Source organism: Salmo trutta, chromosome 32, assembly GCF_901001165.1.
Source record: "Salmo trutta chromosome 32, fSalTru1.1, whole genome shotgun sequence".
Lineage (NCBI taxonomy): Eukaryota > Metazoa > Chordata > Actinopteri > Salmoniformes > Salmonidae > Salmo > Salmo trutta.
The window spans coordinates 2,656,212-2,681,355 of NC_042988.1; the positions used below are offsets into that span (position 1 = coordinate 2,656,212).

Below are 25,144 nucleotides of genomic sequence, written 5' to 3' on the forward strand. Positions count from 1 at the left end.
GCTTTGCTTTATCTTGGCCAGGTCGCAATTGTAAATGAGAACTTGTTCTCAACTTGCCTACCTGGTTAAATAAAGGTGAAATATATATTTTTTTTTTAAACTTGGAGGGTACTATGGTGTTGAATGCTGAGCTATAGTCAATGACCAGCATTCATACATAGGTATTCCTCTTGTCCAGATGGGATACGGCAGTATGCAATGCGATGGCGATTGCATCGTCTGTGGATCTATTGGGGGGCGGTAAGCAAATTGAAGTGGGTCTAGGTAGAGGTGATATGATCCTTGACTAGTTTCTCAAAGCACTTCATGATGACAGAAGTGAGTGCTATTGGGCAATAGTCATTTAGTTCAGTTACCTTTGCTTTCTTGGGTACAGGAACAATGGTGGACATCTTGAAGCATGAGCGGACAGCAGATTGCAATAGGGAGAGATTGAATATGTCCATAAACACTCCATCCAGCTAGTCTGCGCATGCTCTGAGGACTTCGCTGGGGATGCCTCTGGGCCGGAAGCCCTGCTAGGGTTAACACGCTTAAATGTCTTACTCACATCAGCCACGGAGATGGAGAGCCCACAGTCCTTGGTAGCTGGCCGCGTCGGTGGCACTGTGTTATCCTCAAAGCGGGGTGAAAAAGGTGTTTAGCTTGTCCGGCTGCAAGACGTCGGTGTCGGCGACGTGGCTGGTTTTCCCTTTGTAGTCCGTGATTATCTGTAAACCCTGCCACATATGTCTCGTGTCTGAGCCGTTGAATTGCGACTCCACTATGTCTCTGTACTAATGCTTTGCCTGTTGGATTGCCTTGTGGAGGGAACAACTACACTGTTTTTATTCGGCCATATTCCCAGTCACCTTGCCATGGTTAAATGCGGTGATTCGCGCTTTCAGTTTTGCGTAAATGCTGCCATCTATCTACGGTTTCTGGTTTGGGTAGGTTTTAATAGTCACAGTGCGTACAACATCTCCTATACATGTCCTGATAAACTTAGTCACAGTATCCGTGTATTCATTGATATTATTCTCAGAGGCTACCCGGGACATATCCCAGTCCACGTGATCAAAACAATCTTGAAGCATGGATTCCGATTGGTCAGACCAGTGTTGAATAGTCTGTAGCACGGGTACTTCCGGTTTGAGTTTTTGCCTATATGAAGGGAGGAGCAAAATAGAGTCGTGATCAGATTTGCCGAAGGGAGGGTGGGGGAGGGCCTTGTAGGCATTTTGAAAAGTTGAGGATCAGTGGTCCAATGCTTTCTCAGAGCGAGTGCTACAGTCAATGTGTTGGTTGAACTTCGGTAGCATTATCCTCAGATTAGCTTTGTTAAAATCCCCGGCTACAATAAATATGGTCTCAGGATATGTGATTTCCAGTTTGCATAGAGTCCAGTGTAGTTCTTTGAGGGTCGTAGGCTTGAGGGTGAATATACACGGCTGTGACTATAACCGAAGACAATTCTCTTGGGAGGTAATACGGTTGGCATTTGATTGTGAGGCATTCTAGAATGGGTGAACAAAAGGACTTAAGTTTCAATATGTTATCACAATCTCACCATGAGTAGTTAATCATGAAACATATACCCCCACCCTTCTTCTTCCCGGAGAGATCTTTATTCCTGTCTCCGCAATGAACTGAGAACCCAACTGGCTGTATGGACTCAGTATATCCCGAGAGAGACATGTTTCCATAGATGAGAGTTTGTTACAATCCCTTATTTCTTTCTGGAAGGAGAACCTCGCCCTGAGCTCGTCAACTTTATTATCGAGAGACTCAACATTAGCGAGTAATATACTCGGAAACGGTTTGTGGTGTGTGGGCCTCCTGAGTCGGACTAGGAGTCCACTCCGAATACATCTTGGATCAGCCTCTGGAATCAGTTCAATTGCCCTGGGGGGTGCGAACAAAGGATCCAATTCGGGAAAGTCGTATTCCTGATTGTAATGCTGGTAATGCTGGTGAGTTACCGCCGCTCTGATATCCAAAAGTTCTTTCCCGGTTGTATGTAATAACACCAAAACATTTCTGGGCTAGTAATGTAAGAAATACATTAAAAAAAATACTGCAGTGGCTTAGGAGCAAGAAGCATGGCTGCCCTATCTGTCGGCACCATCTCAACGCCATCTTAACTGAGTCACACGTGACAAATCACTTGCGGTACGGTTTTGGCAAATTAAACATTAATTGCAGTGCCTTACGAAAGTATTCATACATGTTGACTTATTCCACATTTTGTTGTGTTACAGCCTGAATTCAAAATGGCTTAAATTAATCTACACAAAACCCCATAATGACAAAGTGAAAACATGTATTTCGACATTTTTGCAAATTTTTTGAAAATGAAATACAGAAAATATCTCATTTACATACAGTACCAGTCAAACTTTTGGACACACCTACTCATTCAAGGGTTTTTCTTTATTTTTACTATTTTCTACATTGTAGAATAATACTGTAGACATCAAAACTATGAAATAACACATATGGAATCATGTAGTAACCAAAAAAGTGTGAAACTAACCAAAATATATTTTAGATTCTTCAAAGTAGCCACCCTTTGCCTTGATGACAGCTTTGAACACTCTTGGCAGACCCTTTGCTATGAGACTCGAAATTGAGCTCAGGTGCATCCTGTTTCCATTGATCATCTTTGATATGTTTCTACAACTTGATTGGAGTCTCTACTTGTAGTAAATTCAATTGATTGGAAATTATTTGGAAAGGCACACACCTGTCTATATAAGGTCCCACAGTTGACAGTGCATGTCAGAGCAAAAAACAAAGCCATGAGGTTGAAGGAATTGTCCGTAGAGGTCAGAGACAGGATTGTGTCGAGGCACAGATCTGGGGAAGGGTACCAACAAAATTCTGCAGCATTGAAGGTCCCCAAGAACACAGTGGCCTCGATCATTCTTAAATGGAATAAGTTTGAAACCACCAAAATTCTTCCTAGAGCTGGCCGCCCAGCCGAACTGAGCAATCAGAGAAGGGCCTTGGTCAGAGAGGTGACCAAGAACTTGATCGTCACTCCGACAGAGCTCCAGAGTTCCTCTGTGGAGATGGGTGAACTTTCCAGAAGGACAACCGTCTCTGCATCACTTACCAATCAGGCCTTTATGGTAGAGTGGCCAGACAGAAGCCACTCCTCAGTAAATGGCACATGACAGCCCACTTGGAGTTTGCCAAAAGGCACCTAAAGGACTCTCAGATCATGAGAAACAAGATTCAACTTTTTGGCCTGAATGCCAAGCGTCACGTCTGGAGGAAACCTGGCACCTTCCCTACGGTGAAGCTTGGTGGTGGCAGCATGCTGTGGGGATGTTTTTCAGCGGCAGGGACTGGGAGACTAGTCAGGATCGATGCAAAGATGAACGGAGCAAAGTACAGAGATCCTTGATGAAAACCTGCTCCGGAGTGCTCAGGACCTCAGACTGGGGTGAATGTTCACCTTTCCAACAGGACAGCGACCCTAAGCACACAGCCAAGACAACGCAGAAGTGGCTTCGGGACTCTGAATGTCCTTGAGTGGTCCAGCCAGAGCTTGGACTTTAACCCGTCCCAACATCTCTGGAGAGACCTGAAAATAGCTGTGCAGCAACACTCCCCATCCAACCTGACAGCACTTGAGAGGAGAAACTCCACAAATGCAGGTGTGCCTAGCTTGTAGCGTCATGCCCAAGTATACTCAAGGCTGTAATCGCTGCCAAAGGTGCTTCAACAAAGTACTGAGTAAGGGTCTGAATACTTATGTAAATTTGGTATTTCCATTTTATTTATTTATTTTTGTAAACATTTCTGAAAACCTGTTTTTGCTTTGTCATTATGGGGTATTGTGTATAGATTGATGAGGGGAAAAAAATATTTAATCTATTTTAGAATAATGCTGTAACGTAACAAAATGTGGAAAATTTCAAGGGGTCTGAATATTTTCTGAATGCACTGTATAGGGTCCAACAGCTGACAGTGCATGTCAGAGCAGAAACTATACCATGAAGTCTAAGGAACTGTCAGTAGATATCTGAGATATAATTGTGATGAGGCATATTTCTGGGGAAGGGTATAAAACAATTTCTAAAGTGTTGAAACTTTCATTATTGGGAAATGGAGAAAAAAAATATGGAACTACCCTGCCTACAGCTGGCCGTTCGACCAAACTGAGCCACCGGACAAGAATTACCTTGGTCAGGGAGGTGACCAAGAACACAATGAACACTCTGACAGAACTCCAGAGGTTCTTGGCTGAGATGGGAGAACCTGCCAGAAGGACAACAGCACTTCAGCAATCTGGGCTTTATGGGAGAGTGTCCAGACGGGAGCCACTCCTGAGAAAAATGCACATGACAGCACGCCTGGAGTTTGCAAAAAAGGCATGTGAGACAGATCTTAAGGCAAAAGATTCTGTGGTCTGATGAGACACTCTTTGGCCTGAATGCAAAGTGCTATGTCTGGAGAAAACCACGTGGCAACATAATGTAATGGGATGCTTTTCAGCGGTAGGGAGACTTCTAAGGCTTGAGCCAAATACAGGCAAATCCTTGATGATAACCTGCTTCAGAGGGCAAACAAACTTAGATTGGGGGGGCGAAGATTTACGTTCCAACAGGACAATGACCCCAAGCACACAGCCAAAGCAATGCTGGGATGACTTCAGAACAAGAATGTGAAAGTCCGTGAGTGGCCCAGCCGGAGCCCAGACTTGAATCCGCCGCCAAAGGAGCTTCTACAAAGTATTGACCTGGGTGTAAATACTTACAGTTGAAGTCGGAAGTTTACATACACTTAGGTTGGAGTCATTAAAACTCGTTTTTCAACCACTCCACAAATGTCTCGTTAACAAACTATAGTTTTGGCAAGTCGGTTAGGACATCTACTTTGTGCATGACACAAGTCATTTTTCCAACAATTGTTTACAGACAGATTATTTCACAAATAATTCAATGTATCACAATTCCAGTGGGTCAGAAGTTTACATACACTAAGTTGTCTGCGCCTTTAAAAAGCTTGGAAAATTCCAGAAAAGGATGTCATGGCTTTAGAAGCTTCTAATAGGCTAATTGACAACATTTGAGTCAATTGGAAGTGTATCTGTGGATGTATTTCAAGGCCTACCTTCAAACTCAGTGCCTCTTTGCTTGACATCATGGGTAAATCAAAAGAAATCAGCCAAGTCCTCAGAAAAAAATTGTAGACCTCCACAAGTCTGGTTCATCCTTGGGATCAATTTCCAAATGCCTGAAGGTACCACGTTCATCTGTACAAACAATAATACTCAAGTATAAACACCATGGGATCATGCAGCCTTCATACCGCTCAGGAAGGAGACGCGTTCTGTCTCCTAGAGATGAACAAACTTTGGTGCGAAAAGTGCAAATCAATCCCAGAACAACAGCAAAGGACCTTGTGAAGATGCTGGAGGAAACAGGTACAAAAGTATTTATATCCACAGTAAAACCAGTCCTACATCGACATAACCTGAAATGCCGCTCAGCAAGGAAGAAGCCACTGCTCCAAAACCGCCATAAAAAAGCCAGCCTACAGTTTGCAACTGCACATGGGGACAAAGATCGTACTTTTTGGAGAAATGTCCTCTGCTCTGATGAAACAAAAATAGAACTGTTTGGCCATAATGACCATTGTTATGTTTGGAGGAAAAAGGGGGATGTTTGCAAGCTGAAGAACACCATCCCAACCGTGAAGCACGGGGGTGGCAGCATCATGTTGTGGGGGTGCTTTGCAGCAGGAGGGACTGGCGCACTTCACAAAATAGATGGCGTCATGAGGTAGGAAAATTATGTGGATATATTAAAGCAACATCTCAAGACATCAGTCAGGAAGTTAAAGCATGGTTGCAAATGGGTCTTCCAAATGGACAATGACCCCAAGCATACTTCCAAAGTTGTGGCAAAATGGCTTAAGGACAACAAAGTCAAGGTATTGGAGTGGCCATCCCTGACCTCAATCCTATAGAACATTTGTGGGCAGAACTGAAAAAGCGTATGTGTGCAAGGCCTACAAACCTGACTCAGTTACACCAGCTCTGTCAGGAAGAATGCGCCAAAATCCACCCAACTTATTGTGGGAAGCTTGTGGAAGGCTACCCGAAACGTTTGACCCAAGTTAAACAATTTAAAGGCAATGCTACCAAATACTAATTGAGTGTATGTAAACTTCTGACCCACTGGGAATGTGATGAAAGAAATAAAAGCTGAAATAAATCATTCTCTCTACTATTATTCTGACATTTCACATTCTTAAAGTAAATTGGTGATCTTAACTGAACCTTAGACAGGGAATTTTTCTTATAGTTCTGTATTTTATTTTCAATAAATTTGCAAACAATTCTAAAAACATGTTTTGACTTTGTCATTCTGGGGTATTGTGTGTAGATGGGTGAGGAAAAAAAATATTTAATCAATTTTGAATTCAGGCTGTAACAACAAAATGTGGAATTACTCTGAAGGCACTGTATGTGTGTGATTGCCAGTAATCTTCTGTGAAGTGTGCATACCCCCCCTACTGGCTGAAGTGGAATACACTTCAAAGGCAGGTGTTGGCAACAGGACAGGGTCCAAAAAGACTGTAAAATCACCAGAAATTCACCCCAAAATTTGTTGAAGTATTCCCACAAATTAATAACAAACACATAGATATTATTTTCCTACTTAAATCGAACTCTGGACATTTGTATGTGTCAAGACTAATATTTTACCACTCTCCATTGTGGCTAAAGGATTAGGATGAAAATTGTGTTGGTACTGTTCTATTGGACAATTTAGTCACTACAGCCGTTATCTTCGCTAGGGTAGGGTTCACAAAGTATTGAAAACAGGGACCCGTGCCAATCATTTCACACCTGTCGTTTTGAGGTTTTGTTGTATTACTTGTTAAACAAATTCTCTTCCTCAGAGCAATTGTATCCCTATTCAAAAAATCCTGTAGGATTCCCCCCAAAAATGCAATAGAAAATCCTATCAGATTTTGAAACTTTCTATTGGTCATACTCCAAATGAACATGCAGCCTTGAATCACTCCCATATTGTGATGGTGTGTTGAAGAGGTTGAGAACCTCAGGGAATTATCACTGGTGTATACAAAGATATGAAGATTGTGCTCTGGAGACATCGGAGGGAGGCTGTTTCTCAGTTCAATCTTGATTGCAGTGTAATGCTATCAGCCTAAATTTAAATATTGATTTATTTTTACATATTGTATTATTTTAAATTGCGCTGATTTCCTGTACGTGGACAGTATGTGTTAATACAGTACATTACACAACCTCACGTTTTGACCACATTGAATTGAGGGTACTTGCACATCCTTTTTACCTCAGATTAGTGATGTTATTATAAATGTTTATACTAATGACAATGACGACATCGATTGCTTAAAAACAGATCAATATCATTGGTTTTGTACTGTTGATTTTGTCATATGTGCTGGCGGTCTTAGGACTTAGAATTATACTATAACTTTCAAACTGAAATGGCAGGGTAAAATTGCTGTCCTTACACCTACTGTATACATGGATTTGAGAGACAAACTATCGCTCAAATAACAGCCAACCGTTGTCACTGTTGATATCCTGTGCCTGGTCGTGAGTTTTTGAAAATAAATAACAAAGCAACTGATTTGTTTCCTTCTCTGTTTCGGCAGCCTCCCAAAACTTCCATGCGATGTTCTAGAATTTAGATCACTGTCTTCAGCAAATTCTCTTCTAACCAGTGATATTAAAATTATCCTCAGATTCAGTGTGGCGTTTGTTTAAATAGTGCATACATCCCAAATGTTTGCATCACTCCGACATGAAGCTGGTTGTCTTCAGCAAGTTGTCCTCTAAAGAGTGTCCAGTAGGATTCCAATAGGATTCTGATAGAGGTGACACAAAATCCTATTGGACTACTTTTTTCCTATTGGAAATAGAAAAGTAATTTGATTGGATCCTATAGGATTTTGTCACCCCAGTCAGAATCCTATTATACTAATACCTTTTGATTAGGGATTACTATAATACAATAACATTATTATTATTATTATTATATTTTTTGCATACAATATAGCTCAGTATTTGTATTATTTATTTTATAGTCTTTTTTGCTCATCTTTATCAAGGGAACCAATCATTTTGTAGGTGACTGTAGATATATATGAATGACCATCTACTCTCTCTCTCTCTCTCTCTCTCTCTCTCTTCATCAGACATTCTTCAGGGGCAGCACCACTTTATATCAGAGAATGAAGCTCTACATCGAGGACATGTGGAATAAGTGTGACATCACAGCCATCTCACTCTTTGCACTGGGAATGTGCTGCAGGTGTGTGTATTTACAGTAGATACAAGAAAATACTGAGTATAAAAAACATTAAGAACATTAAGCTCTTTCCATGACAGACTCATCAGGTGAATGAGTCCAGGTGAACGCTATGATCCCTTATTGATGTCACTTGTTAAATCCACTTCAATTAGTATAGATGAAGGGGAAGAGACATGTTAAAGAAGGATTTGTAAGTCTTGAGACAATTGAGACATGATTGTGTATCATTCAGATGGTGAATGGGCAAGACACAAAATGTAAGTGCCTTTGAACGGGGTATGGTATTAGGTGCCAGGCGCACTTGTTTGTGTCAAGAACTGCAACGCTACTGGGTTGTGTATCAAGGATGATTCACTACCCAAAGGACATCCAGCCAACTTGACACAACTGTGGGAAGCATTGGAGTCAATTTGGGTCAGCATCCCTGTGGCATGCTTTCGACACCTTGTAGAGTCCATGCCCCTACGAATTGAGGCTGTTCTGGGGGCAAAGGGGGGGAGAGGTGCAACTCAATATTAGGAAGGTGTTCTCAGTGTAATGTGTTTATGTTTCCGTGTTTCGATGAAAACAAGGCTTTTTATATATATTATTATTTTAAATGTATGTAGTTCCATCCTTGAGCTGTTCTTGTCTATTAATGTAATGTATTATGTCATATTTTATGTTTTGTATATGGACCCCAGGAAGAGTAGCAGCTGCATCAGTAACAGATAATGGGTATCCTAATAAATAAATTGAAAAATATATGGATTGTGTGTGTGTGTGTGTGTCCCTGTGACTGTAACCAAGAAGTTTGTTGTGTGTTCTAGAATGTTCCCGTGGTCCTATGAGTTTGGCCGTGCTGTGTTGGCTGTGGACTACATGGTGTTTACCCTCCGTCTCATCCACATCTTCGCCATCCACAAACAGCTGGGACCCAAGATAATCATTGTTGAAAAAATGGTGAGTGCTTTCTAAAAAGAAAGAGAAAGCACTGTGCACTGCAGTGTGTCTAAATAGTGGACTTAGACATTGCGTTGTTGTATCTGTCTCTTTATGAGGACATGGGAGCATGGACAGAGCCATTGTGGCCATCTCCATTTTAAAGTAGTCCATTTTATTCTACTACTTCCGTGAGTTGGCAGACAAACTGAAAGGGCGCCAAAGATGGTGGATAAATTAAGATGAATGACTCCTACATGAGCGCACGTTTCCTCTATAATCGCTGGGATGCTCACATAAGAGAGGAAACAGCTGGATTTGGTCTACATATTGTCCCCTCCCTGCTCGGCTCGCCCCACCCGCCCTGCCCCAACATATCACTGGCACATTTTTTTGGCAGTGAGATGTCTCTTTTCTCTACTGTCACTGGGGCACCCCCTCCGCGGGTCGTGGGCAATAAGTAGACCAAAGCAGCCCGGCCTCGATCAGAAAAAATAAGGGAGTGAGATGTCTCACTTCATCTACTGTCTCTGAAGGTGCATAATGCCACCTAGAGTGTATTGTTAGAACAGGTATGAAGCCAATGTTTGCGATGTATTGCCACCTGCAGTTATGGAATGTTTGCTCACAATTATAATTGGCTGATCCCTCCTGATGACCCGCATTGAATCATGTGATCCTTCCTTAACCCATAGGAAGTCCCACCCAGTTGACTACTTAAAAATTGTGGAAATTCATAATGGTGCTGACCATGCTAAAATGTGCTTTTGGGCACTAGAGCCCTCTATCTATCTCTATGGTCTACATCCAGGTGCTGGTTTTGGCAGTAACAACTAGTATCAAAACTGCACACTAGAAAAAACAGGTGATGCCATTTTCCCCGATGAATATCTGTTCCCCTCCTGATTGGCAGATGAAAGACATCTTCTTCTTCCTGTTCTTCCTGGCGGTGTGGCTCCTGGCCTACGGCGTAGCCAATCAGGCGCTGCTCTACTCCTACGACCCCCGTCCCGGTTGGATATTTCGCAGAGTGTTCTACAGGCCATACCTCCACATATTTGGACAGATCCCCATACACGAAATGGATGGTGCGTTGATGTTTGTGTATGAATGTGGTTTGCATGTGTATGTAACAGTATATTCTCACCTAGATATTTTAAGATGAATGCACTAACTTTTAATCGCTCTGGAATAGAGAGTCTGCTAAATAAAAACAAATATATATATATATTACTGGTTTCTCTCTCTTTTTTCTCTCTCAATCTCTGTTCTTTCACTCCTCTCTCGCTCTCTGCATCCCCTATCAATCCCTTACTTCAACCCCTACCCAATCTACCCTCTTTGCCATACCATTTTAAATATTTATTTTCACACCCCTCCTTCTGCTTCTTCCCATCCTTTCAAACTCTCTCCTCTCACTGTCACCTGCCCTCGTCTCCCTGTTTCTCTGTCGGTAGCTGATAAACTGGTGGAGGGGAAAGAGTGCACCAATAACGCCACCCTGATCGAGGCGGGGGCAGAGCCCTGCATGAATACCGACCACAATTGGCTGGTGGTCATCTTATTGGTCATCTTCCTGCTGGTCACCAACATCCTCCTGGTCAATCTGCTCATCGCCATGTTCAGGTAACGTACCCTCTGTCTGTCCCTCTTTTACTTTCTCTCCCTCTTCCACTCTCTGTCTACCTTTCACTCTCTCTAGCTCTTCACATTGACGAGTGTTGATGAGATTATCGAGAGATAACTTAGAGATGTATTAATTCTCGAGACATTACTGTAATATTAATCAAATGTAGCCCCACCTCCAAATCACATTTGTTGCCACGCTTCCCTTGGAGATCTGCAGAATGTTGTATAGCCAAAACAGTTTGTATCACAACCGGCCGTGAATTGGAGTCCCATAGGGCAGTGTACAATTGGCCCAGCGTCGTCCGGGTTTGGCCAGTGTAGGCCGTCATTGTAAATAAGAATTTGTTCTTAACTGACTTGCCTAGTTAAATAAAGGTTAAACTTTTTTTTAATATATATATGTTACATTTTAAGAACCCTTCCCCCACATGCCCGTTGAAGGAGCGCTAGGTAAAGGAGTTGAAAGAGTGTTCTGCCCAAGGCGTTTGATTGGTTTTGACGTGTTTGATTGGTGCTGCGTGTTAAGATCCGCCCAAGCAAGGCATTGGATTGGTTTGACGACAGCTTGGCAAAGGGTGGCTACTTTGAAGAATCTGAAATAAAAAATATATTTGGATTTGTTTAACACGTTTTAGGATACTACATGATTCCATATGTGTTATTTCATAGTTTTGATGTCTTCACTATTATGCTACAATGTAGAAAATAGTAAAAATAAAGAAAAACACTTGAATGAGTAGGTATGTCCAAACTTTTGACTGGTACTGTACATTTACATATTAAGTACAGTAAATAGACATTTCGTCCTGATACCTCTACTTCAACTCTCTTCAACGAGAATAAGCTCTGTCCTTCTTTCCCATCTAGCACCCCCTCCATATCACTGTTTCACTCTCTTTGTGTTCCCCTCGACAGATCGTCACTCATTCAATAGGCCCCTCTAATCCTTGGGTTGAATTCCTCTTATTTTATCTAGTTCCTCAGAGTGTCTTGGAATAGTGTTGTTGGATTTAATTTAATTTAATCAACTTGTTTTATTTGAGTGTCCTAATGGCATGTTTTTCTGGCTCTGTATTATCTGTGTGTCATTGGGGCTCAAAATGTCATGAACTAAAAAATATAATAAACCAATCTTTTTTATATATGAGCGAGAGTCACCCATTTCCTGATATTCAGCCTTTTCACTGTGTCTACCTCTCTCTGCCTTTCCTCCAGTCACACGTTCTCCAAAGTGCAGGAGCACAGCGACAACTACTGGAAGTTCCAGCGCTACAATCTGATCGTGGAGTACCACTCCAGACCCTGCCTGGCACCACCCTTCATCCTTATCTCCCACATCCACCTCATCATCAAGAGACACATCCGCAAGATCCCCTCCACCAAGATCAAACACTTTGGTGAGAGATGGAGGGAGACGGAGGGAGGGAGGGAGAGGGAATGGGAGGGAGAGAGTGAGGAGGAGGGGAGGGAGAGAGAGGGAGGAAAACAGTGCCGGCGCCAGAACGAATCAGTTGGAAAGGCATTTGATTTCTATAGTGTGGCACGTTTTTTCACGGAACCTCCTATGTATAAAAAAAAGACATGTAATTTAACTGTAAAAATGTATTACCTTTTAATGTGCCATCAACACAACCAGTTATGTTTTCATTTGGTTGTCAAACAAATCACTTCAAAAAGTAGGTTACCTTCGCACATTAGTGCCAAAATTATTCCAGCATCTGAAAAGTACACTGGGCACTAACCAACTTTCTTTCAATTCGCAACTGGCTGGAACTATCTCCCCGGAGAATGCGTCAGAGTGAGCGCCCCTCGGTCTTACTATACAGCTCATATATCTGATGCTGTCTCGCCAAAAACAGTATGAGTATGACATGTCATACTATTTTTGTCCAGACAGCATCAGATACATGGGCTACACTTACTGATACATGGGCTACACAGATACATGGGCTACACTTACTGGGCGCTGTTTCACTCTCTCAGATGCTTTATCTGAGATTGATGCATCTTTCTGTCTGCACACATCTCGATCAAATAAATTATCATAACGCCGGCCCTGTAGGAAGACCAGTGATCAGATAATTCACTTCAAGTATTGAACTTCAAGTATTTTAGAAGTCCACTTCCATTTTCCTTCAAGAGTATTTTTCTAATTTTCTCTTCTTCCCAATTTCTTTGTTCTTCCCCTCCTCCTCTATCCCTCCTTCAGTTCTGGAGATCCATGGTAGGGAGGCCAGTAGACTGAACACGTGGGAGGCCATCCAGAAGGAGAATATACTGTTTGCCCAGAACAAACGAGAGAGAGAGAAAGACTCAGAGAGACTCAAACGTACCTCCGTGAAGTGAGACATCTCACCTAGACTAAATGCCAGATTCATTTAACAGCTTCAGTTAACAGCTCGGCTTCTATCTGGCCTATGAATAGAATGGTTGAGATGCTGTAGCTGATGGGTCCTCCTGTGTTAGGAATCGGGTCAATAACATTTTAAATTCATGAATCGAACTTCAATTCACTTCCTGAATGGACTGAGAAGTGAATTGACCCCTAACCATTGTTGTGGTCCTGTGTTGTGGTCATGTTTGAAGGGTGGACAGTGTATTAAAGCAGATGGCAGAGATTCGGGACCACGACCGCAGGCTGAGAATGTTGGAGACCGAGGTTAGTGTCACCCTGCTTTATCTGCCCAATGGCAACCAGACACACGTGCCAGAAGTTTCAGTGCTCCTCAATGAGCTGGAGGGTTTAGTGGGTGTGTGTGTGTGTGTCTGTGCACGCACGTGTGTTCGATAGTGTGTAATCGTAAGTATGTGTGTGTCTGCATTTGGACCGCAGCTGTTGCGTCTGCCTGCTCAGCACTGAACAGACCACATCCGTCATGGTTCTCTTTCTCTCTCCGTCCCTCTCACATTCCCAGTTGGAGTACTGTTCTAGTGCCCTCTCCTGGATGACGGAGGCTCTCTCTCAGAGTAACTTGGTAAAGACCACACGTCCTCCTCCCGCTCTCAGAGGTAAGGTTGCATACAGTATACTATATGATATAGGTTACATGTATGATCTGTTTCTATGGAAGGTTGCTTCCTAACTCTCCGGTCACGGAGTATAACATGTCAATTATTTGAATGTATTGATCCCCAGTACATTTTATTACTTGGACTTACAGTTGAAGTCGGAAGTTTACATACACCTTAGCCAAATACATTTAAACTCAGTTTTTCACAATTCCTAACATTTAATCCTAGTAAAAAATTCCTGTCTTAGGCCAGTTAGGATCACCACTTTATTTTAAGAATGTGAAATAATAGCAGAATAGTCAGAATAATAGTAGAGAGAATGTTTTATTTCATTCATCACATTCCCAGTGGGTCAGAAGTTTACATGCACTCAGTTAGTATTTGGTTGCATTACCTTTAAATTCTTTAACTTGGGTCAAACGTTTCGGGTAGCCTTCCACAAGCTTCCCATAATAAGTTGGGTGAATTTTTGCCCATTCCTCCTGACAGAGCTGGTGTAACTGAGTCAGGTTTGTAGGCCTTGCTTGCACACGCTTTTTCAGTTCTGTCCACAAATTCTCTATGGGATTGAGGTCAGGGCTTTGTGATGGCCACTCCAATACCTTGACTTTGTTGTCCTTAAGCCATTTTGCTACAACTTTGGAAGTATGCTTGGGGTCATTGTCCATTAGGAAGACCCATTTGTATCCAAGCTTTAACTTCCTGACTGATGTCTTGAGATGTTGCCTCAATATATCCACATAATTTTCTTTCCTCATGATGCCATCTATTTTGTGAAGTGCACCAGTCCCTCCTGCAGCAAAGCACCCCCACAACATGATGCTGCAACCCCCGTGCTTCACAGTTGGGATGGTGTTCTTCAGCTTGCAAACCTCCCCTTTTTTCCTCCTAACATAATGATGGTCATAATGGCCAAACAGTTCTATTTCTGTTTCATCAGACCAGAGGATATTGCTCCTAAAAGTACGATCTTAGTCCCCATGTGCAGTTGCAAACCGTAGTCTGGCTTTTTTATGGTGGTTTTGGAGAAATGGCTTCTTCCTTGCTGAGCGTTCCTTTCAGGTTATGTCGATATAGGACTCGTTTTACTGTGGATATAGATACTTTTGTACCTGTTTCCTCCAGCATCTTCACAAGGTCCTTTGCTGTTGTTCTGGGATTGATTTGCAATTTTCGCACCAAAGTTCGTTCATCTCTAGGAGACAGAATGTGTCTCCTTCCTGAGCGGTATGACGGCTGCGTGGTCCCATGGTGTTTATACTTGCGTACTATTGTTTGTACAGATGAACGTGGTACCTTCAGGCGTTTGGAAATTGCTCCCAAGGATGAACCAGACTTGTGGAGGTCTACAAATTTTTTTCAAGCGGTTTAATGGCACAGTCAACTTAAGTGTATGTAAACCTCTGACCCACTGGAATTGCGATACAGTGAAATAATCTGTCTGTAAACAATTGTTGGAAAAATGACTTGTGTCATGCACAAAGTAGATGTCCTAGCCGACTTGACAAAACTATAGTTTGTTAACAAGAAATGTCCAACCTAAGTGTATGTAAACTCCGACTTTAACTGTATGTAATAATTCCAGTTTCTGTTATGTTTTCACTTTCAGATCTGACCCCTCTCTCTCCGACTAGCTGACAAATGTCTGATGGAGAACAGTGAAATCGTGATGCGCACACACGACCTCTTAGCTGTCCCTCGAAGTCGATGATGACAAATATTCCTCTTGTGGATTCGGGGTATCGCTTTAAACACACACACACACACACACACACACACACACACACACACACACACACACACACACACACACACACACACACACACACACACCTACAATCACTGTCACTCAGGGCAAGTGGTGTGAAGTACTTAAGTAAAAATACGTGAAAGTACTACTTAAGTCGTTTTTTGGGGTATCTGTACTTTACTTTACTATTTATATTTTTCACTACTTTTACTTCACCGCATTCCTAAAGAAAATGATATACTTTTTACTCAATACATTTCCCTGACACCCAAAAGTACTTGTTACATTTTGAATGCTTATCAGGACAGGAAAATTGTCAAATTCACACACTTATCAAGAGAACATCCCTGGTCATCCCTACTGCCTCTATTCTGACGCACTCACTAAACACATGCTTTGTTTGTAAATTATGTCTGAGTGTTGGAGCGTGCCCCTGGCTATCTGTAAATTTAAATAAACAGGAAAATGATGCCGTCTGGGGTGCTTAATAATAAGGAATTTGAAATGATTTATACTTTTACTTTTGATACTTAAGTATATTTTAGCAATTACATTTACTTTTGATACTTAACTATATTTCAAACCAAATACTTTTAGACTTTTACTCAAGTAGTATTTTGCTGGGGGACTTTCACTTTTACTTGAATCATTTTGTGTTAAGGTATCTTTACTTTTACTCAAGTATGCCAGTTGGGTACTTTTTCCACCACTGCTCAGGGCCAAGGAATGTCAAGCAATGCCAAACACGGACTCGATGCTCTTTCGACCATCCTTTCAATGTCGTTTTTAAGCATTGATAATTTGAACTACTGTCATTTAGTATGTGGACCATTGTTGCTCTTCTATGTTACACTTTGTTGTTCCTATGTTCGAGAAATCTTGTTCCTGTGGGTTATAGAATCACAGGACAACAGGACAATCTGTTCTTAATGTAACATGTATAGACATTTTTAAAAGGTGCATTCAACCTGACACAATCACAAAAATGTTACTTTTTGGTTTGCAGTCAATGACCAAAAGCGCCCTCTTGGGCCGCATGGTATTAATATTTTTCATAATTTCATAATTAATAAAGATTAAAACATACAACAAAAATCTGGTGTTTTAATGTCAAAGTTTTGTTATATTTCAGTCTTCTGTGATGTATATAAAGTGCAATATATGGAATGCAAACTCAACATTCTCTACATTTCAACTCTATATGTGACATGGTACCGGTGCCTTATTTTTTTAAGCCCATAACCATGTGTGTGAGGTGTATACTTTTGTTTCAAAGTAGATCTGTTTAAGACTACCATAATCACTCTGTGTGACCCTGATTTAGTCGCTGCAGTAAAGGTTTAAGGGCTAATTTCAATCGGTTCTGCCTCAACCCGCAATAACCGGCAACTGCATAGCGGTTTCATTGTTTTTATCTAGGCGATTTCGGAGGTGTAACAGCAGTCAAATCAGCAAATGGCTCCCGGCATTATACCAATCGCGCACATTGACATTGGAGTCACATTAGTAATAATGGTTAACATGAACTCTAAGGGGGGCCCTATAAAATGTTTTTTTTTTTTTTTTTTACAAATTATGTTTTCTCAGTTTTAGATTTGTTTTGTTTTTCACTCAAAATGACATTTGTTCAAAGAGAAACAACGAAATTGGAAATGCTGAGTCCATGTCAATGATTAAACCACATCAGAAGACACATTTGTTTTGGTCTGGAAGAAAACTAACAAATAGATGAATTGTGCGTCTGGCCCTTTAATTGCTGAATCTAGCAAGTGAGGAATGTGCCATATAATGGTTTGGTCTAGCGTTGGATCTGTAGGCTTTCTTCTGCTGCTCATTTCATGGCAAAGTTTGCAAATAATAGATGCAAATGATATACAGTTGAAGTCGGAAGTTTACATACACTTAGGTTGGAGTCATTAAAACTCGTTTTTCAACCACTCCACAAATGTCTTTTTAACAAACTAGAGTTTTGGCTACTTTGTGCATGACACTGGTAATTTGTCCAACAATTGTTTACAGACAGATTATTTCACTTATAATTCACTGTATCACAATTCAAGTGGGTCAGAAGTTTACACACACTAAGTTGACTGTGCCTTTAAACAGCTTGGAAAATTCCAGAAAATGATGTCATGGCTTTAGAAGCTTCTGATAGGCTAATTTACATCATCTTAGTCAATTGGAGGTGTACCTGTGGATGTATTTCAAGGCCTACCTTCAATCTCAGTGCCTCTTTGCTTGACCTCATGGGGAAATCAAAAGAAATCAGCCAAGACCTCAGAAAAATAATTGTAGACCTCCACAAGTCTGGTTCATCCTTGGGAGCAATTTCCAACCGCCTGAAGGTACCACATTCATCTGTACAAACAATAGTACGCAAGTACACTGCTCAAAAAAATAAAGGGAACACTAGAATAACACATCCTAGATCTGAATGAATTAAATAATCTTATTAAATACTTTTTTCTTTACATAGTTGAATGTGCTGACAACAAAATCACACAAAAATAATCAATGGAAATCCAATTTATCAACCCATGGAGGTCTGTATTTGGAGTAACACTCAAAATTAAAGTGAAAAACCACACTACAGGCTGATCCAACTTTGATGTAATGTCCTTAAAACAAGTCAAAATGAGGCTCAGTAGTGCGTGTGGCCTCCCTACAATGCCTGGGCATGCTCCTGATGAGGTGGCGGATGGTCTCCTGAGGGATCTTCTCCCAGACCTGGACTAAAGCATCTGCCAACTCCTGGACAGTCTGTGGTGCAACGTGGCGTTGGTGGATGGAGCGAGACATGATGTCCCAGATGTGCTCATTTGGATTCAGGTCTGGGGAACGGGCGGGCCAGTCCATAGCATCAATGCCTTCCTCTTGCAGGAACTGCTGACACACTCCAGCCACATGAGGTTTAGCATTGTCTTGCATTAGGAGGAACCCAGGGCCAACCGCACCAGCATATGGTCTCACAAGGGGTCTGAGGATCTCATCTCGGTACCTAATGGCAGTCAGGCTACCTCTGGCGAGCACATGGAGGGCTGTGCGGCCCCCCCAAAGAAATGCCACCCCACACCATGACTGACCCACCGCCAAACCGGTCATGCTGGAGGATGTTGCAGGCAGCAGAACGTTCTCCACGGCGTCTCCAGACTCTGTCACGTCTGTCACATGTGCTCAGTGTGAACCTGCTTTCATCTGTGAAGAGCACAGGGCGCCAGTGGCGAATTTGCCAATCTTGGTGTTCTCTGGCAAATGCCAAACGTCCTGCACGGTGTTGGGCTGTAAGCACAACCCCCACCTGTGGACGTCGGGCCCTCATACCACCCTCATGTAGTCTGTTTCTGACCGTTTGAGCAGACACATGCACATTTGTGGCCTGCTGGAGGACATTTTGCAGGGCTCTGGCAGTGCTCCTCCTGCTCCTCCTTGCACAAAGGCGGAGGTAGCGGTCCTGCTGCTAGGTTGTTGCCCTCCTACGGCCTCCTCCACGTCTCCTGATGTACTGGCCTGTCTCCTGGTAGCGCCTCCATGCTCTGGACACTACGCTGACAGACACAAAACCTTCTTGACACAGCTCGCATTGATGTGCCATCCTGGATGAGCTGCACTACCTGAGCCACTTGTGTGGGTTGTAGACTCCGTCTCATGCTACCACTAGAGTGAAAGCACCATCAGCATTCAAAAGTGACCAAAACATCAGCCAGGAAGCATAGGAACTGAGAAGTGGTCTGTGGTTACCACCTGCAGAACCACTCCTTTATTGGGGGTGTCTTGCTAATTGCCTATAATTTCCACCTGTTGTCTATTCCATTTGCACAACAGCATGTGAAATTTATTGTCAATCAGTGTTGCTTCCTAAGTGGACAGTTTGATTTCACAGAAGTGTGATTGACTTGCAGTTACATTGTGTTGTTTAAGTGTTCCCTTTATTTTTTTGAGCAGTATATAAACACCATGGGACCACCTAGCCGTCATACCGCTCAGGAAGGAGACATGTTCTGTCTCCTAGAGATGAACGTACTTTGGTGCAAAAAGTGCAAATCAATCCCAGAACAACAGCAAAGGACCTTGTGAAGATGCTGGAGGAAACAGGTGCAAAAGTATCTATATCCACAGTAAAACGAGTCCTATATCGAGATAACCTGAAAGGCCGCTCAGCATGGAAGCCACTGCTCCAAAACCGCCATAAAAAAGCCAGCCTACGGTTTGCAACTGCACATGGGGACAAAGATCATATTTTTTTGAGAAATGTCCTCTGTCTGATGAAACTGAAATAGAACTGTTTGCCCATAATGACCATTGTTATGTTTGGAATGTAATACCCTTGTTTGAACCAAGTATTGAGTTTATTGTAATTAATTGGTATTATATTTAAAAGATGATTGAATTGCTCCTAAATTTTTATGTTGTTAATGCATTATGCTTTTTGAAGAAATATTTATTTAATGTATAAGTGAATAGTTTGTTTTACTTTGAAGTTTAAGTTTTGACCAATAAGGTCGCTTGATAAGTTGTGGCCAATGGGAGTTGACCTGGTTAACGGGAGGCCTGAAAAAGAAGAGAGGGAAAAAGACATTGATAAAAGGATGGACGTTTTACCTTAGGACGGTTGGTGAAGAAAAATTATAAAAGAAGACAACAGAACTAGAACAAAACCCATGCCTACTAAGACATGAAGGGAAATACATATTTTATTTTATAAAAGAGTTGTTATAATTTTGTTAAAACTTAGTAAAGACTGAAGCTACCGTCTCGTCGTGGAGGTATTTGCCAGCCTTGAGGTTAGCCTAGCATCGTGTGACACCGGGAGATAATTGCTTGGGAAGCTTAACGAGTTCGTGTTCCCATGGGATATCGGTTACTACTAAGGAGTACTGTCTGCATGGGTAGCTGTGCTTGCCTTGGACTTTATGAGGAAACCTGCATGGAACTGCCATACTTCGCTGAGGGAATATCTACTAAGTAGTGAGTAACCACAACGTGAGGTGCTTCTGGATATTTTTGGGTGTCTTAATTTTTTTTTTGTTGCTCCAACGCGCTTAAGCAAACTTGAAATAATTTGGACACGGGTTGTGCACCACTAATTGGGGTTTATTATTTTTTATTTCTTTTGATGTTGTGTCTGAAAATGTATTAGTGTTTGAAAATGTTTTAATACACATATGGAACGTTATGTATGTTTCCTTGGTGGAGTCATTGATTGTTTCAATTTAATTTAATGCATGGGATGGTTTATCCTGATTCAATAAAAGAAACCTATAATCATTTCATCTGAAGTTAATACCTTATTGTCATAACCCTAGTGTAAGGGCTGTCTGAAGAGAGAGTGGACCAAAACGCAGAGGAGTTAGTGTTCATCATATTTAATTATTAAATGGACACTATACAAATACAAAATAAGAAACTGACAGCCAACAGTCCTGTCAGGTGAAACACTGAACAGAAACAATTACCCACAAAACCCCAACGGAAAAACATGCACTTATGTGTGACTCCCAATCAACCACAACGAACTTCAGCTGTGCCTGATTGGGAGCCACACATGGCCCAAAACAAAGAAATACAAAAACATAGAAAAAGAACATAGAACGCCCACCCAATGTAACACCCTGGCCTAACCAAAATAAAGAACAAAAAACCCCTCTCTATGGCCAGGGCGTTACACCTAGATAGTTTACAATAGTAATTCTTATTGGAGATGTCCTTCTCACCTAACATCCCATGCTGTTGAGGCACTCTACATAAGTTAAAATTGTGAGAGTCATATTCGAGCCTGGTGAGAGGGTTACAGGAGGAAAAAGGGGGATGCTTGTTGTGGGGGTGCATTGCTGCAGGAGGGATGGGTGCACTTCACAAAATAGATGGCATCATGAGGTAGGAAAATGATGTGGATATATTGAAGCAACACCTCAAGACATCAGTCAGGAAGTTAAAGCTTGGATACAAATGGGTCTTCCTAATGGACAATGACCCCAAGCATACTTCCAAAGTTGTAGCAAAATGGCTTAAGGACAACAAAGTCAAGGTATTGGAGTGGCCATCACAAAGCCCTGACCTCAATCCTATAGAAAATGTGTGGGCAGAACTGAAAAAGCGTGTGCGAGCAAGGGCCAAAATTCACCCAACTTATTGTGGGAAGCTTGTGGAAGGCTACCAGAAACGTTTGACCCAAGTTAAACAATTTAAAGGCAATGCTACCAAATACTAATTGAGTGTATGTAAACTTCTGACCCACTGGGAATGTGATGAAAGAAATGAAAGCTGAAATAAATAATTCTCTCTACTATTATTCTGACATTTCACATTCTTAAAATAAAGTGGAGATCCTAACTGACCTAAGACAGGGAATTTTTACTAGGATTAAATGTATTTGGCTAAGGTGTATGTAAATTTCCGACTTCAACTGTACATAAGATAAAGAGTTGCTACTACTGAGGAGTTTGTTCCAAGATGTATGTATGCATGTTGAATGGCTTTAAAAAAAAAAATCTGTACAAACAAAATGTAATGCCTTCTATATATTTTAAAGCCCCAGTGCAGTAAAAATTTTGATTTTCCTTTATTTTATATATATTTCCACTGTCGGAACCATTTTCGGTTCTGAAGGACGTATTTTCAATACGTTGAAATCAGGAGAACTCTCCATCATTAATCTCCAAATATTGTTCCAGCGTTGCCCTTATTCTATTCTTAAACTCAATGTCACGTAAAGGTGAATTATTTAATCTCCGTCATTCTTAAATGGAAGTGTGGAACCAGCAAGACTCGTCCTAGAGCTGGCCGCCCGGCCTAACTGAGCAATCGGGGGAGAAGGGCCATGGTCAGGGAGGTGACCAAGAACTCAATGGTCATTCTGACAGAGCTCTAGAGTTCCTCTGTGGAGATGGGAGAACCTTCCAGAAGGATAACCATCTCTGCAGCACTCTACCAATTAGGCCTTTATGGTAGAGTGGCCAGATGGAAGCCACTTCTCAGTAAAAGGCACATGACAGCCCGCCTGGAGTTTGCCAAAAGTCACCTAAAGGACTCTCAGACCATGAGAAACAAGATTCTCTGGTCTGATGAAACCAAGTTTGAACTCTTTGGCTGAATGCCAAGTGTCACGTCTGAAGGAAACCTGTCACAATCCCTATTGTGAAGCATGGTGGTGACAGTATCATGCTGTGGGGATGTTTTTTAGCGGCAGGGACTGGGAGACTAGTCAGGATCGAGGCAAAGATGAACAGAGCAAAGCACAAAGAGATTATTGAAGAAAACCTGCTCTAGAGTGCTCAGGACCTCAGACTGGGCAAAGGTTCACCTTCCAACAGGACAACGACCCTAAGCACACAGCCAAGCTACATTTTCAGATATTGTAAATTTGTAATTTTGTCAGAAAGTTCAAGCGTACTGTTAGCTAGCTAGCGAACCTTTGATTGCTGGCTTGCTAGCTAATGTTACATGTATGATCTGTGGAGTAATATTATTAGTATCTCAGAAAACCATTTGCATTGCTAGTTATAGCCTAATGTTAACTAGCTAGCTAACATTGAACCTTGTTGGTTAGCTTTAGCTACCTGCAGATTCATCCTACAGCATTTGATGCGTTGTTGCTTGCTATGGTTATGGTTCATTGTTTAGCTAGCTAACAAAAGACTCCACTTCGCCAGATGATTACATGACCCATCAAGTTAGCCAGGTGTGTCTGGGGGTGACTACGGCCATCTATTGTATTTCATGAACATGTGTACATGTCTAGACAATGGTGACCCATCCACTTAGCTAGATGTGGCTGGGGAGTGGTTATAGTATTTCTTTCACATGACCCATCAATTTAGACAAATGTGTCTGGGTAAGCATCATCTAATAATTATAAAATATTTATTTAAAAAAAAATTCCGGACACTTTCTATTTTTGATATTACTACTATGCAAATATGCAATTAACCATTTCACTGTACCATTTACACCTTTTGCATCCTGTGCATGTGACAAATAAACTTAGATTTGATTTGATATAGTAAGACGGTAATGTGATGAACAACATCCCCTGCACCAAAGTCATATCGGGATATAGGCCAAGTGTATTTTTACCTGGAGTTTTTCCTTATTGTAGGCTACTTCTATCACCACTTGTAGTCTTGAAATCCTTAAAGAGATGGGTGAGGCTAAGGCTTAAGAGGGTGTGAAAGATGCTGAAAGGTGTAGACAAAAAGAGCTCTCCAGTAGGTGTACCAAAACTTTCAAGGGCAATTTTCTCAAAAGTGGGGTTACAAGTTTATCAACTTTCAAAGCAGAATTACTTTCCCATTGTTCCTTAACTGCAGTGTATGATATATACGATTTTGTAGCTCTGAGTCTCTACTTTTATCCAAGGTAAAAAAAATAAAATTTCAAATTTTGCTACGTAACACTGAATCGAGACAGTTGTTCACATTTCTGCTTAATTTTATTGTGAAGAAATAACAACAACATGCATAACAGTGTACTCTGTGTGCTCCATCCCATTTCTCAAGTCTCCCCATATAGGGCTACTTAGCGTCCATTATGGGTAGCCGGACAGGAAGATCACGTCAGTGACTCAACCCACTCAAGTGACGCACCCCTCCTAGGGACGGCATGGAAGAGCACCAGTAAGCCAGTGACTCAACCCCTGTAATAGGCAGAGACAGCAAGTGTGGTTCGTTGCTCCAGTGCCTTTCCGTTCACCTTCATACTCCTAGGCCAGACTACATTCAATCATAGGACCTACTGAAGAGATGAGTCTTCAATAAAGACTTAAAGGTTGAGACTGAGTCTGCGTCTCTCACATGGGTAGGCAGACCATTCCATAAAAATTGAGCTCTATAGGAGAAAGCCCTGCCTACAGCTGTTTGCTTAGAAATTCTAGGCACAGTAAGGAGGCCTGTGTCTTGTGACCATAGCGTACGTGTAGGTATGTACGGCAGGACCAAATTGGAAAGATAGGTAGGAGCAAGCCCATGTAATGCTTTGTAGGTTAGCAGTAAAACCTTGAAATCAGTCCTTGCCTTAACAGGAAGCCAGTGTAGAGAGGCTAGCGCTGGAGTAATATGATCAAATTTTTTGGGTTCTAGTCAAGATTCTAGCAGCCGTGTTTAGCACTAATTGAAGTTTATTTAGTGCTTTATCCGAGTAGCCGGAAAATAGAGCATTGCAGTAGTCTAACCTAGAAGTGACAAAAGCATAGATTCATTTTTCTGCATAATTTTTGGACAGAAAGTTTCAGATTTTTGCAATGTTACGTAGATGGGAAAAAAGGTGCATCTCTGTTTTGTCCGAGTTTAAAAGTAGAACATTTTGCAACCATCCACTTCCATATGTCTGAAACACAGGCTTCGAGGGAGGCTAATTTTGGGGCTTCACCATGTTTAATCGAAATGTACAGCTGTGTGTCATCCGCATAGCAGTGAAAGTTAACATTATGTTTCCGAATGACATCACCAAGAGGTAAAATATATAGTGAAAACAATATATTTCCTAAAACGTAACCTTGAGGAACACCGAAATTGACAGTTGATTTGTCAGA

The 25,144-nt window shown here is 41.7% G+C and overlaps 1 protein-coding gene across 2 annotated transcripts in view; it reads left to right on the plus strand.

The window, feature by feature from the left end:
* The window catches only part of LOC115170765 (transient receptor potential cation channel subfamily M member 4), an 82,609-nt gene extending 66,989 nt beyond the window's left edge, over nt 1-15,620 (plus strand). For both annotated transcript variants that reach the window (XM_029727046.1, XM_029727047.1), the window contains exons 19-27: nt 8,191-8,306; nt 9,116-9,248; nt 10,141-10,315; nt 10,685-10,853; nt 12,072-12,253; nt 13,066-13,198; nt 13,443-13,515; nt 13,772-13,865; nt 15,478-15,620. In XM_029727046.1, coding sequence (XP_029582906.1) covers nt 8,191-8,306; nt 9,116-9,248; nt 10,141-10,315; nt 10,685-10,853; nt 12,072-12,253; nt 13,066-13,198; nt 13,443-13,515; nt 13,772-13,865; nt 15,478-15,506 — 1,104 coding nt within the window. In that variant the 3' untranslated portion in view covers nt 15,507-15,620. The remainder of the gene's footprint in view (nt 1-8,190; nt 8,307-9,115; nt 9,249-10,140; nt 10,316-10,684; nt 10,854-12,071; nt 12,254-13,065; nt 13,199-13,442; nt 13,516-13,771; nt 13,866-15,477) is intronic.
* Nucleotides 15,621-25,144: the final 9,524 nt, after the last annotated feature.